Source organism: Oncorhynchus masou, chromosome 25 (genome assembly GCF_036934945.1).
Source record: "Oncorhynchus masou masou isolate Uvic2021 chromosome 25, UVic_Omas_1.1, whole genome shotgun sequence".
Classification (NCBI taxonomy): Eukaryota; Metazoa; Chordata; class Actinopteri; order Salmoniformes; family Salmonidae; genus Oncorhynchus; species Oncorhynchus masou.
In genome coordinates this window covers 2,232,203-2,246,600 of record NC_088236.1, presented here as the reverse complement: position 1 = coordinate 2,246,600, position 14,398 = coordinate 2,232,203, and the positions used below count along the sequence as shown (strand labels likewise).

The 14,398-nt window shown below is 47.7% G+C and overlaps 1 protein-coding gene across 2 annotated transcripts in view; it reads left to right on the top strand.

Annotated features, from left to right (window-relative positions):
* The window catches only part of mccc2 (methylcrotonyl-CoA carboxylase subunit 2), a 33,235-nt gene that overhangs the window by 14,997 nt on the left and 3,840 nt on the right, over nt 1-14,398 (top strand). For both annotated transcript variants that reach the window (XM_064936531.1, XM_064936532.1), the window contains exons 9-16: nt 4,880-4,979; nt 6,303-6,398; nt 6,512-6,584; nt 7,842-7,918; nt 8,034-8,100; nt 8,623-8,779; nt 10,153-10,267; nt 10,673-10,758. In XM_064936531.1, the coding sequence (XP_064792603.1) occupies nt 4,880-4,979; nt 6,303-6,398; nt 6,512-6,584; nt 7,842-7,918; nt 8,034-8,100; nt 8,623-8,779; nt 10,153-10,267; nt 10,673-10,758 (771 nt within the window). The remainder of the gene's footprint in view (nt 1-4,879; nt 4,980-6,302; nt 6,399-6,511; nt 6,585-7,841; nt 7,919-8,033; nt 8,101-8,622; nt 8,780-10,152; nt 10,268-10,672; nt 10,759-14,398) is intronic.

The window sequence follows — 14,398 nt, the reverse complement described above, 5'->3', positions numbered from 1 at the left end:
TGGGTACTGTATGGTGGGTACTGTATGGTGGGTACTGTATGGTGGGTACTGTATGGTGGGTACTGTATGGTGGGTACTGTATGGTGGGTACTGTATGGTGGGTACTGTATGGTCTGAGTTAGGTATGGTAGGTACTGTATGGTAGGTACTGTATGGTAGGTACTGTATGGTGGGTACTGTATGGTGGGTACTGTATGGTGGGTACTGTATGGTGGGTACTGTATGGTGGGTACTGTATGGTGGGTACTGTATGGTCTGAGTTGGGTATGGTAGGTACTGTATGGTCTGAGTTGGGTATGGTAGGTACTGTATGGACTGAGTTGGGTATGGTGGGTACTGTATGGTGGGTACTGTATGGTGGGTACTGTATGGTAGGTACTGTATGGTAGGTACTGTATGGTGGGTACTGTATGGTGGGTACTGTATGGACTGAGTTGGGTATGGTAGGTACTGTATGGTAGGTACTGTATGGTATGAGTTGGGTATGGTGGGTACTGTATGGTATGGTAGGTACTGTATGGTGGGTACTGTATGGTGGGTACTGTATGGACTGAGTTGGGTATGGTAGGTACTGTATGGTATGAGTTGGGTATGGTAGGTACTGTATGGTAGGTACTGTATGGTATGAGTTGGGTATGGTGGGTACTGTATGGTATGGTAGGTACTGTGTGGTGGGTACTGTATGGTGGGTACTGTATGGTGGGTACTGTATGGTGGGTACTGTATGGTGGGTACTGTATGGTCTGAGTTCGGTATGGTGGGTACTGTATGGTCTGAGTTGGGTATGGTAGGTACTGTATGGTCTGAGTTGGGTATGGTAGGTACTGTATGGTCTGAGTTGGGTATGGTAGGTACTGTATGGTCTGAGTTGGGTATGGTAGGTACTGTATGGTCTGAGTTGGGTATGGTAGGTACTGTATGGTCTGAGTTGGGTATGGTAGGTACTGTATGGTCTGAGTTGGGTATGGTGGGTACTGTATGGTCTGAGTTGGGTATGGTAGGTACTGTATGGTAGGTACTGTATGGTCTGAGTTGGGTATGGTAGGTACTGTATGGTCTGAGTTGGGTATGGTAGGTACTGTATGGTCTGAGTTGGGTATTGTAGGTACTGTATGGTCTGAGTTGGGTATGGTGGGTACTGTATGGTCTGAGTTGGGTATGGTAGGTACTGTATGGTCTGAGTTGGGTATGGTGGGTACTGTATGGTCTGAGTTGGGTATGGTAGGTACTGTATGGTCTGAGTTGGGTATGGTAGGTACTGTATGGTCTGAGTTGGGTATGGTAGGTACTGTATGGTCTGAGTTGGGTATGGTAGGTACTGTATGGTCTGAGTTGGGTATGGTAGGTACTGTATGGTCTGAGTTGGGTATGGTAGGTACTGTATGGTCTGAGTTGGGTATGGTAGGTACTGTATGGTCTGAGTTGGGTATGGTAGGTACTGTATGGTCTGAGTTGGGTATGGTAGGTACTGTATGGTCTGAGTTGGGTATGGTAGGTACTGTATGGTAGGTACTGTATGGTCTGAGTTGGGTATGGTAGGTACTGTATGGTCTGAGTTGGGTATGGTAGGTACTGTATGGTAGGTACTGTATGGTCTGAGTTGGGTATGGTAGGTACTGTATGGTCTGAGTTGGGTATGGTAGGTACTGTATGGTAGGTACTGTATGGTCTGAGTTGGGTATGGTAGGTACTGTATGGTCTGAGTTGGGTATGGTAGGTACTGTATGGTCTGAGTTGGGTATGGTAGGTACTGTATGGTAGGTACTGTATGGTCTGAGTTGGGTATGGTAGGTACTGTATGGTAGGTACTGTATGGTCTGAGTTGGGTATGGTGGGTACTGTATGGTCTGAGTTGGGTATGGTAGGTACTGTATGATAGGTACTGTATGGTAGGTACTGTATGGTCTGAGTTAGGTATGGTAGGTACTGTATGGTCTGAGTTGGGTATGGTAGGTACTGTATGGTCTGAGTTGGGTATGGTAGGTACTGTATGGTAGGTACTGTATGGTCTGAGTTGGGTATGGTAGGTACTGTATGGTAGGTACTGTATGGTAGGTACTGTATGGTCTGAGTTGGGTATGGTGGGTACTGTATGGTCTGAGTTGGGTATGGTAGGTACTGTATGATAGGTACTGTATGGTAGGTACTGTATGGTCTGAGTTGGATATGGTAGGTACTGTATGGTCTGAGTTGGGTATGGTAGGTACTGTATGGTCTGAGTTGGGTATGGTAGGTACTGTATGGTCTGAGTTGGGTATGGTAGGTACTGTATGGTCTGAGTTGGGTATGGTAGGTACTGTATGGTAGGTACTGTATGGTCTGAGTTAGGTATGGTAGGTACTGTATGGTCTGAGTTGGGTATGGTAGGTACTGTATGGTATGATTTGGGTATGGTAGGTACTGTATGGTCTGAGTTGCGTATGGTAGGTACTGTATGGTCTGAGTTGGGTATGGTAGGTACTGTATGGTAGGTACTGTATGGTCTGAGTTGGGTATGGTAGGTACTGTATGGTCTGAGTTGGGTATGGTAGGTACTGTATGGTATGAGTTGGGTATGGTAGGTACTGTATGGTCTGAGTTGGGTATGGTAGGTACTGTATGGTCTGAGTTGGGTATGGTAGGTACTGTATGGTCTGAGTTGGGTATGGTAGGTACTGTATGGTCTGAGTTGGGTATGGTAGGTACTGTATGGTAGGTACTGTATGGTCTGAGTTAGGTATGGTAGGTACTGTATGGTCTGAGTTAGGTATGGTAGGTACTGTATGGTCTGAGTTAGGTATGGTAGGTACTGTATGGTCTGAGTTGGGTATGGTGGGTATGGTAGGTACTGTATGGTAGGTACTGTATGGTCTGAGTTGGGTATGGTAGGTACTGTATGGTAGGTACTGTATGGTCTGAGTTAGGTATGGTAGGTACTGTATGGTCTGAGTTAGGTATGGTAGGTACTGTATGGTCTGAGTTGGGTATGGTAGGTACTGTATGGTCTGAGTTGGGTATGGTAGGTACTGTATGGTCTGAGTTGGGTATGGTAGGTACTGTATGGTCTGAGTTGGGTATGGTAGGTACTTTATGGTCTGAGTTGGGTATGGTAGGTACTGTATGGTCTGAGTTGGGTATGGTGGGTACTGTATGGTATGAGTTGGGTATGGTAGGTACTGTATGGTAGGTACTGTATGGTCTGAGTTGGGTATGGTAGGTACTGTATGGTCTGAGTTGGGTATGGTAGGTACTGTATGGTAGGTACTGTATGGTCTGAGTTGGGTATGGTAGGTACTGTATGGTCTGAGTTGGGTATGGTAGGTACTGTATGGTCTGAGTTGGGTATGGTAGGTACTGTATGGTAGGTACTGTATGGTCTGAGTTGGGTATGGTAGGTACTGTATGGTATGAGTTGGGTATGGTGGGTACTGTATGGTAGGTACTGTATGGTCTGAGTTGGGTATGGTAGGTACTGTATGGTCTGAGTTGGGTATGGTAGGTACTGTATGGTAGGTACTGTATGGACTGAGTTGGGTATGGTGGGTACTGTCTGGTATGAGTTGGGTATGGTAGGTACTGTATGGTCTGAGTTGGGTATGGTAGGTACTGTATGGTCTGAGTTGGGTATGGTAGGTACTGTATGGTCTGAGTTGGGTATGGTAGGTACTGTATGGTCTGAGTTGGGTATGGTGGGTACTGTATGGTAGGTACTGTATGGTCTGAGTTGGGTATGGTGGGTACTGTATGGTAGGTACTGTATGGTCTGAGTTGGGTATGGTAGGTACTGTATGGTCTGAGTTGGGTATGGTAGGTACTGTATGGTCTGAGTTGGGTATGGTGGGTACTGTATGGTAGGTACTGTATGGTCTGAGTTGGGTATGGTAGGTACTGTATGGTCTGAGTTGGGTATGGTGGGTACTGTATGGTAGGTACTGTATGGTCTGAGTTGGGTATGGTGGGTACTGTATGGTCTGAGTTGGGTATGGTGGGTACTGTATGGTGGGTACTGTATGGTGGGTACTGTATGGTGGGTACTGTATGGTGGGTACTGTATGGTGGGTACTGTATGGACTGAGTTGGGTATGGTGGGTACTGTATGGTATGAGTTGGGTATGGTAGGTACTGTATGGTAAGTACTGTATGGTGGGTACTGTATGGTGGGTACTGTATGGTCTGAGTTGGGTATGGTAGGTACTGTATGGTCTGAGTTGGGTATGGTAGGTACTGTATGGTAGGTACTGTATGGTCTGAGTTGGGTATGGTGGGTACTGTATGGTATGAGTTGGGTATGGTAGGTACTGTTTGGTGGGTACTGTATGGTGGGTACTGTATGGTGGGTACTGTATGGTCTGAGTTCGGTATGGTAGGTACTGTATGGTAGGTACTGTATGGTCTGAGTTGGGTATGGTAGGTACTGTATGGTCTGAGTTGGGTATGGTAGGTACTGTATGGTATGAGTTGGGTATGGTAGGTACTGTATGGTCTGAGTTGGGTATGGTAGGTACTGTATGGTCTGAGTTGGGTATGGTGGGTACTGTATGGTCTGAGTTGGGTATGGTGGGTACTGTATGGTCTGAGTTGGGTATGGTGGGTACTGTATGGTCTGAGTTGGGTATGGTGGGTACTGTATGGTCTGAGTTGGGTATGGTGGGTACTGTATGGTCTGAGTTGGGTATGGTGGGTACTGTATGGTCTGAGTTGGGTATGGTGGGTACTGTATGGTCTGAGTTGGGTATGGTGGGTACTGTATGGTCTGAGTTGGGTATGGTGGGTACTGTATGGTCTGAGTTGGGTATGGTGGGTACTGTATGGTACCATGGAGCATGTATCAGTATGATATTAGTTAGGTCTGGTTCCTCTCCAATGTTGATCTGTTTGTTTCCTGTTTCCTGTCCCACAGGAAGTCAGGCGTAACAGACCACTACGCTCTAGACGATAGCCACGCCCTTCACCTGGCTCGCAAGGCCGTCCGCAACCTCAACTACACCAAGAACATACAGGTGGGTGACAACCTCTGCGTACAGGTGGGTGACAACCTCTGCGTACAGGTGGGCTATAACCTCAGCGTACAGGTGGGCGACAACCTCAGCGTACAGGTGGGTGACAACCTCTGCGTACAGGTGGGCGACAACCTCTGCGTACAGGTGGGTGATAACCTCAGCGTACAGGTGGGCGACAACCTCAGCGTACAGGTGGGCGACAACCTCAGCGTACAGGTGGGCGACAACCTCTGCGTACAGGTGGGCGACAACCTCTGCGTACAGGTGGGCTATAACCTCAGCGTACAGGTGGGCGACAACCTCTGCGTACAGGTGGGTGACAACCTCAGCGTACAGGTGGGCGACAACCTCTGCGTACAGGTGGGCGACAACCTCAGCGTACAGGTGGGCGACAACCTCTGCGTACAGGTGGGCTATAACCTCAGCGTACAGGTGGGCGACAACCTCAGCGTACAGGTGGGCGACAACCTCTGCGTACAGGTGGGCGACAACCTCAGCGTACAGGTGGGCGACAACCTCAGCGTACAGGTGGGCGACAACCTCTGCGTACAGGTGGGCGACAACCTCAGCGTACAGGTGGGCGACAACCTCTGCGTACAGGTGGGCGACAACCTCTGCGTACAGGTGGGCGACAACCTCAGCGTACAGGTGGGCGACAACCTCTGCGTACAGGTGGGCTATAACCTCAGCGTACAGGTGGGCGACAACCTCTGCGTACAGGTGGGCGACAACCTCTGCGTACAGGTGGGAGACAACCGCTGCGTACAGGTGGGAGACAACCGCTGCGTACAGGTGGGAGACAACCGCTGCGTACAGGTGGGCGACAACCTCTGCGTACAGGTGGGAGACAACCGCTGCGTACAGGTGGGAGACAACCGCTGCGTACAGGTGGGAGACAACCGCTGCGTACAGGTGGGAGACAACCGCTGCGTACAGGTGGGAGACAACCGCTGCGTACAGGTGGGAGACAACCGCTGCGTACAGGTGGGAGACAACCGCTGCGTACAGGTGGGAGACAACCGCTGCGTACAGGTGGGAGACAACCGCTGCGTACAGGTGGGCGACAACCTCATTCTGAGCGAGTTGACCAGAGACAGAACGCTCAAGTGTTTTTTGGAAAGGAAATATAAACCCCAACCAAAATATAGAAGGGATACAGGTCTATAGTATAGTTGACGTCAAAGGAGTTGTTTCTTGTGTAGCTAATGTTTGTTCTATTTCTTTTCTTCAGAAAAACAAATGTAAAACAAAAAGAGACAACATGTTGTACGCGGTTTGTTGCCCTTCTGTTGACATGATGTTATGGACCCGCTGTGTTGCCAGGTGACCACAGAGCCCCCCGAGGCGCCTCTCTACCCAGCGGAGGAGCTGTATGGCATCGTAGGAGCCAACCTCAAACGCAACTTTGACGTCAGAGAGGTAATTTTAAATGGACGGTTAGGTTGTGTTATAATATATTTAATATGTTCTACTGTGTGATTGCCAGGATTGACTGTTAGGTTGTGTTATGTGTTCTACTGTGTGATTGCCAGGTGATAGCCAGGATTGTCGATGGCAGCCGGTTTGATGAGTTCAAAGCCTTCTACGGAGATACGGTGGTCACAGGTGAGTACGAGGCTGGTCGCTATCAGTTTATACTACCTGGGGTTTAGGCTGGTCGCTATCAGTTTATACTACCTGGGGTTTCTACTACCTGGGGTTTCTACTACCTGGGGTTTAGGCTGGTCGCTATCAGTTTATACTACCTGGGGGTTTAGGCTGGTCGCTATCAGTTTATACTACCTGGGGGTTTAGGCTGGTCGCTATCAGTTTATACTACCTGGGGGTTTAGGCTGGTCGCTATCAGTTTATACTGCCTGGGGGTTTATACTGCCTGGGGGTTTAGGCTGGTCGCTATCAGTTTATACTACCTGGGGGTTTAGGCTGGTCGCTATCAGTTTCTACTACCTGGGGTTCAATACATAGAGTTAAGAAAATATTTAGTAAATAAACTAAAGTACATTTTTATTTATAAAAAGTGGTCACAGGTGTGATTAGACCTGTGTGTTGTAGTACAGGGTACAGGTGTGATTAGCCCTGTGTGTTGTTGTAGTACAGGTGTGATTAGACCTGTGTGTTGTTGTAGTACAGGTGTGATTAGACCTGTGTGGTGTTGTAGTACAGGTGTGATTAGACCTGTGTGGTGTTGTAGTACAGGTGTGATTAGACCTGTGTGGTGTTGCAGTACAGGGTACAGGTGTGATTAGACCTGCGTGGTGTTGTAGTACAGGGTACAGGTGTGATTAGACCTGCGTGGTGTTGTAGTACAGGGTACAGGTGTGATTAGACCTGTGTGTTGTTGCAGTACAGGGTACAGGTGTGATTAGCCCTGTGTGGTGTTGTAGTACAGGGTACAGGTGTGATTAGACCTGTGTGTTGTTGTAGTACAGGGTACAGGTGTGATTAGCCCTGTGTGGTGTTGTAGTACAGGGTACAGGTGTGATTAGCCCTGTGTGGTGTTGCAGTACAGGGTACAGGTGTGATTAGACCTGCGTGGTGTTGTAGTACAGGGTACAGGTGTGATTAGACCTGCGTGGTGTTGTAGTACAGGGTACAGGTGTGATTAGACCTGTGTGTTGTTGTAGTACAGGGTACAGGTGTGATTAGACCTGCGTGGTGTTGTAGTACAGGGTACAGGTGTGATTAGACCTGCGTGGTGTTGTAGTACAGGGTACAGGTGTGATTAGACCTGTGTGGTGTTGTAGTACAGGGTACAGGTGTGATTAGACCTGCGTGGTGTTGTAGTACAGGGTACAGGTGTGATTAGACCTGTGTGGTGTTGTAGTACAGGTGTGATTGATTCATTCTCATGTCTGTTCCCAGGGTTCTCCAGGATATTTGGTTACCCTGTTGGAATCATTGGTAACAATGGAGTCCTGTTCTCAGAGTCTGCTAAGAAAGTAAGTTTATGCCGTTGAAGTTGATCTGTCACATGATTACAGAGAAGTAGGATGTTTTAGTTCACAGTAAAATAACCACTATGTACATAATGACTTCTGCATTACTGTGTTCTAGGCAACTCATTTCATAGAGTTATGCTGTCAAAGAAACATTCCACTTATCTTTCTACAAAACATCACGGGTAAGTAAAGAGGAGAGGGATTCCTTCTACCAAACATGGCTGGCAGGGTGTATGAAGTTCAATGGTTCATCTTTTTGTTTTGAGCTCTGACCCTGTGTCACTCTCTACCCCCCCCCCCCTCTGTCCTCCCCCCCCTCTGTCCTCCTCCCCCTCCGTCCCCTCTGTCCTCCTCTGTCCTCCTGCCCCTCTGTCCTCCTCCCCCTCTGTCCTCCTCCGTCCTCCTGCCCCTCTGTCCTCCTCCCCCTCCGTCCTCCTGCCCCTCTGTCCCTGTCCTCTCCCCTCTCTGTCCTCCTCCCCCTCTGTCCCTGTCCTCTCCCCCTCTCTGTCCTCCTGCCCCTCTGTCCCTGTCCTCTCCCCTCTTTCTCCTCTCCCCCTCCCTGTCCTCTCCCCTCTCCCCCTCTGTCCCTGTCCTCTCCCCCTCTCTGTCCTCCTGCCCCTCTGTCCCTGTCCTCTCCCCTCTTTCTCCTCTCCCCCTCCCTGTCCTCTCCCCTCTCCCCCTCTCCCCTCTGTCTCTCTCTGCAGGCTTCATGGTGGGCAGGGAGTACGAGGCAGGTGGCATTGCCAAGGACGGGGCGAAGATGGTCACGGCGGTTGCGTGTGCCAACGTGCCCAAGATCACGGTGATCATCGGCGGCTCGTACGGAGCGGGCAACTACGGAATGTGTGGCAGAGCCTACAGGTATACCCTACACACTACATAGTACACACTACAAGCCTACGGGCATACCCTACACACTACATAGTACACACTACAAGCCTACGGGCATACCCTACACACTACATAGTACACACTACAAGCCTACGGGTATACCCTACACACTACAAGCCTACGGGTATACCCTACACACTACATAGTACACACTACAAGCCTACGGGTATACCCTACACACTACATAGTACACACTACAAGCCTACGGGTATACCCTACACACTACAAGCCTACGGGCATACCCTACACACTACATAGTACACACTACAAGCCTACGGGTATACCCTACACACTACAAGCCTACGGGCATACCCTACACACTACATAGTACACACTACAAGCCTACGGGTATATCCTACACACTACAAGCCTACGGGTATACCCTACACACTACATAGTACACACTACAAGCCTACGGGTATACCCTACACACTACAAGCCTATGGGTATACCCTACACACTACATAGTACACACTACAAGCCTACGGGTATACCCTACACACTACAAGCCTACGGGTATACCCTACACACTACATAGTACACACTACAAGCCTACGGGTATACCCTACACACTACAAGCCTACGGGTATACCCTACACACTACATAGTACACACTACAAGCCTACGGGTATACCCTACACACTACAAGCCTACGGGTATACCCTACACACTACATAGTACACACTACAAGCCTACGGGTATATACCCTACACACTACAAGCCTACGGCTATACCCTACGCACTACATAGTACACACTACAAGCCTACGGGTATACCCTACACACTACAAGCCTACGGGTATACCCTACACACTACATAGTACACACTACAAGCCTACGGGTATACCCTACACACTACAAGCCTACGGCTATACCCTATATCAGTGTTCCCCAACTGGTGGCCCGTGTGGGGGGGGGGGGCTCCTAAGTACTGAGCAAAAATAAATAAGTGCAGTTTTAATTGTTGGACATAAGAGTGTAGAAACACCAGGAAATCATCTCCCAAGTGATTTAATATAATAAATCTGTTCCTAAAGTCTTCCTGCACAGAGACACAAATGTAAACAAGGTTTGAAATGATTTTCTTTTAGTCTGATGTTATATCTGTTTTGGGATTCTTGCGGTCAATTTGAAGTCTAGAAATGATTTGTAATTGTGTTCCGGCCTCCATCCACTCAAGAAAAAATTGTCCCGCGACTGAATCTAATTGATGATCCCTGCCCTGTGTGGACAGAACTATTTTACTGAGGGTTGGTCCTAGGATTAGGTCCTTCTTTCCTGGTCGCTGGAGGGACCCTTGGTTCCTCATGTACAGTAAACAAGATGTCTCCTCCCCTCCTCCAGCCCCCGGTTTCTCTACATGTGGCCCAACTCCCGTATCTCTGTGATGGGTGGAGAGCAGGCTGCCACCGTGCTAGCGACCATCACTAGAGACCAGCGGACTAGAGAGGGCAAGGAGGTCAGTATTACTCCACTGGGGGTCCCCGAGGGGAGGTTTGGGTCGGCTGGGGGTCCCCGAGGGGAGGTTTGGGTCGGCTGGGGGTCCCCGAGGGGAGGTTTGGGTCGGCTGGGGGTCCCCGAGGGGAGGTTTGGGTCGGCTGGGGGTCCCCGAGGGGAGGTTTGGGTCGGCTGGGGGTCCCCGAGGGGAGGTTTGGGTCGGCTGGGGGTCCCCGAGGGGAGGTTTGGGTCGGCTGGGGGTCCCCGAGGGGAGGTTTGGGTCGGCTGGGGGTCCCCGAGGGGAGGTTTGGATGGGCTGGGGGTCCCCGAGGGGAGGTTTGGGTCGGCTGGGGGTCCCCGAGGGGAGGTTTGGGTCGGGCTGATCTCAGATGTTACAGGACTAATATATGCGATGTCCCATGTTCAGTTCACAGCAGAGCAGGAGGCAGCCATGAAGGAACCCATCGTCAAACGGTTTGAAGAGGAAGGAAGCCCGTACTTCTCCAGCGCTCGGTGAGAAATCAGCATCACCCAGTCGATGACGGCATTAAAAATGCATTATGAAGAGTATCTCAAATCAAAGGTTATTTGTCACGTGCCGAATACAACAGGGAGACCTTACAGTGAAATGCTGAATACAACAGGGAGACCTTACAGTGAAATGCTGAATACAACAGGGAGACCTTACAGTGAAATGCTGAATACAACAGGGAGACCTTACAGTGAAATGCCGAATACAACAGGGAGACCTTACAGTGAAATGCCGAATACAACAGGGAGACCTTACAGTGAAATGCTGAATACAACAGGGAGACCTTACAGTGAAATGCTGAATACAACAGGGAGACCTTACAGTGAAATGCTGAATACAACAGGGAGACCTTACAGTGAAATGCTGAATACAACAGGTGTAGTAGACCTTACAGTGAAATGCTGAATACAACAGGTGTAGTAGACCTTACAGTGAAATGCTGAATACAACAGGTGTAGTAGACCTTACAGTGAAATGCTGAATACAACAGGTGTAGTAGACCTCACAGTGAAATGCTGAATACAACAGGGAGACCTTACAGTGAAATGCTGAATACAACAGGTGTAGTAGACCTCACAGTGAAATGCTGAATACAACAGGTGTAGTAGACCTGGCAGTGAAATGCTGAATACAACAGGGAGACCTTACAGTGAAATGCTGAATACAACAGGTGTAGTAGACCTCACAGTGAAATGCTGAATACAACAGGTGTAGTAGACCTCACAGTGAAATGCTGAATACAACAGGTGTAGTAGACCTCACAGTGAAATGCTGAATACAACAGGTGTAGTAGACCTTACAGTGAAATGCTGAATACAACAGGGAGACCTTACAGTGAAATGCTGAATACAACAGGTGTAGTAGACCTTACAGTGAAATGCTGAATACAACAGGTGTAGTAGACCTTACAGTGAAATGCTGAATACAACAGGTGTAGTAGACCTCACAGTGAAATGCTGAGTACAACAGGTGTGGTAGACCTCACAGTGAAATGCTGAATATAACAGGTGTAGTAGACCTCACAGTGAAATGCTGAATGCGACAGGTGTAGTAGACCTGACAGTGAAATGCTGAATACAACAGGTGTAGTAGACCTCACAGTGAAATGCTGAATACAACAGGTGTAGTAGACCTCACAGTGAAATGCTGAATATAACAGGTGTAGTAGACCTCACAGTGAAATGCTGAATACAATAGGTGTAGTAGACATCACAGTGAAATGCTGAATACAACAGGGAGACCTCACAGTGAAATGCTGAATACAACAGGTGTAGTAGACCTTACAGTGAAATGCTGAATACAACAGGTGTAGTAGACCTTACAGTGAAATGCTGAATACAACAGGTGTAGTAGACCTCACAGTGAAATGCTGAGTACAACAGGTGTGGTAGACCTCACAGTGAAATGCTGAATACAATAGGTGTAGTAGACTTTACAGTGAAATGCTGAATACAACAGGTGTAGTAGACCTCACAGTGAAATGCTGAGTACAACAGGTGTAGTAGACCTTACAGTGAAATGCTGAATACAACAGGGAGACCTTACAGTGAAATGCTGAATACAACAGGGAGACCTTACAGCGAAATGCTTAATACAACAGGTGTAGTAGACCTTACAGTGAAATGCTGAATACAACAGGTATAGTAGACCTCACAGTGAAATGCTGAATACAACAGGTGTAGTAGACCTCACAGTGAAATGCTGAATACAACAGGGAGACCTTACAGTGAAATGCTGAATACAACAGGGAGACCTTACAGTGAAATGCTGAATACAACAGGTGTAGTAGACATCACAGTGAAATGCTGAATACAACAGGTGTAGTAGACCTCACAGTGAAATGCTGAATACAACAGGTGTAGTAGACTTCACAGTGAAATGCTAAATACAACAGGTATAGTAGACATCACAGTGAAATGCTGAATACAACAGGTGTAGTAGACCTCACAGTGAAATGCTGAATACAACAGGTGTAGTAGACTTCACAGTGAAATGCTGAATACAACAGGGAGACCTTACAGTGAAATGCTGAATACAACAGGTGTAGTAGACCTCACAGTGAAATGCTGAATACAACAGGTGTAGTAGACCTCACAGTGAAATGCTGAATACAACAGGGAGACCTTACAGTGAAATGCTGAATACAACAGGTGTAGTAGACCTCACAGTGAAATGTTGAATACAACAGGTGTAGTAGACCTCACAGTGAAATGCTGAATACAACAGGGAGACCTTACAGTGAAATGCTGAATACAACAGGTGTAGTAGACCTTACAGTGAAATGCTGAATACAACAGGTGTAGTAGACCTCACAGTGAAATGCTGAATACAACAGGGAGACCTTACAATGAAATGCTGAATACAACAGGTGTAGTAGACATTACAGTGAAATGCTGAATACAACAGGTGTAGTAGACCTCACAGTGAAATGCTGAATACAACAGGTGTAGTAGACCTCACAGTGAAATGCTGAATACAACAGGTGTAGTAGACCTCACAGTGAAATGCTGAATACAACAGGTGTAGTAGACCTCACAGTGAAATGCTGAATACAACAGGGAGACCTTACAGTGAAATGCTGAATACAACAGGTGTAGTAGACCTCACAGTGAAATGCTGAATACAACAGGTGTAGTAGACCTTACAGTGAAATGCTGAATACAACAGGTGTAGTAGACCTCACAGTGAAATGCTGAATACAACAGGTGTAGTAGACCTTACAGTGAAATGCTGAATACAACAGGTGTAGTAGACCTCACAGTGAAATGCTGAATACAACAGGTGTAGTAGACCTTACAGTGAAATGCTGAATACAACAGGTGTAGTAGACCTCACAGTGAAATGTTGAATACAACAGGTGTAGTAGACCTCACAGTGAAATGCTGAATACAACAGGGAGACCTTACAGTGAAATGCTGAATACAACAGGTGTAGTAGACCTTACAGTGAAATGCTGAATACAACAGGTGTAGTAGACCTCACAGTGAAATGCTGAATACAACAGGGAGACCTTACAGTGAAATGCTGAATACAACAGGTGTAGTAGACCTCACAGTGAAATGCTGAATACAACAGGTGTAGTAGACCTCACAGTGAAATGCTGAATACAACAGGGAGACCTTACAGTGAAATGCTGAATACAACAGGTGTAGTAGACCTTACAGTGAAATGCTGAATACAACAGGTGTAGTAGACCTCACAGTGAAATGCTGAATACAACAGGTGTAGTAGACCTCACAGTGAAATGCTGAATACAACAGGTGTAGTAGACCTCACAGTGAAATGCTGAATACAACAGGGAGACCTTACAGTGAAATGCTGAATACAACAGGTGTAGTAGACCTCACAGTGAAATGCTGAATACAACAGGGAGACCTTACAGTGAAATGCTGAATACAACAGGGAGACCTTACAGTGAAATGCTGAATACAACAGGTGTAGTAGACCTCACAGTGAAATGCTGAATACAACAGGTGTAGTAGACCTCACAGTGAAATGCTGAATACAACAGGGAGACCTTACAGTGAAATGCTGAATACAACAGGTGTAGTAGACCTTACAGTGAAATGCTGAATACAACAGGTGTAGTAGACCTCACAGTGAAATGCTGAATACAACAGG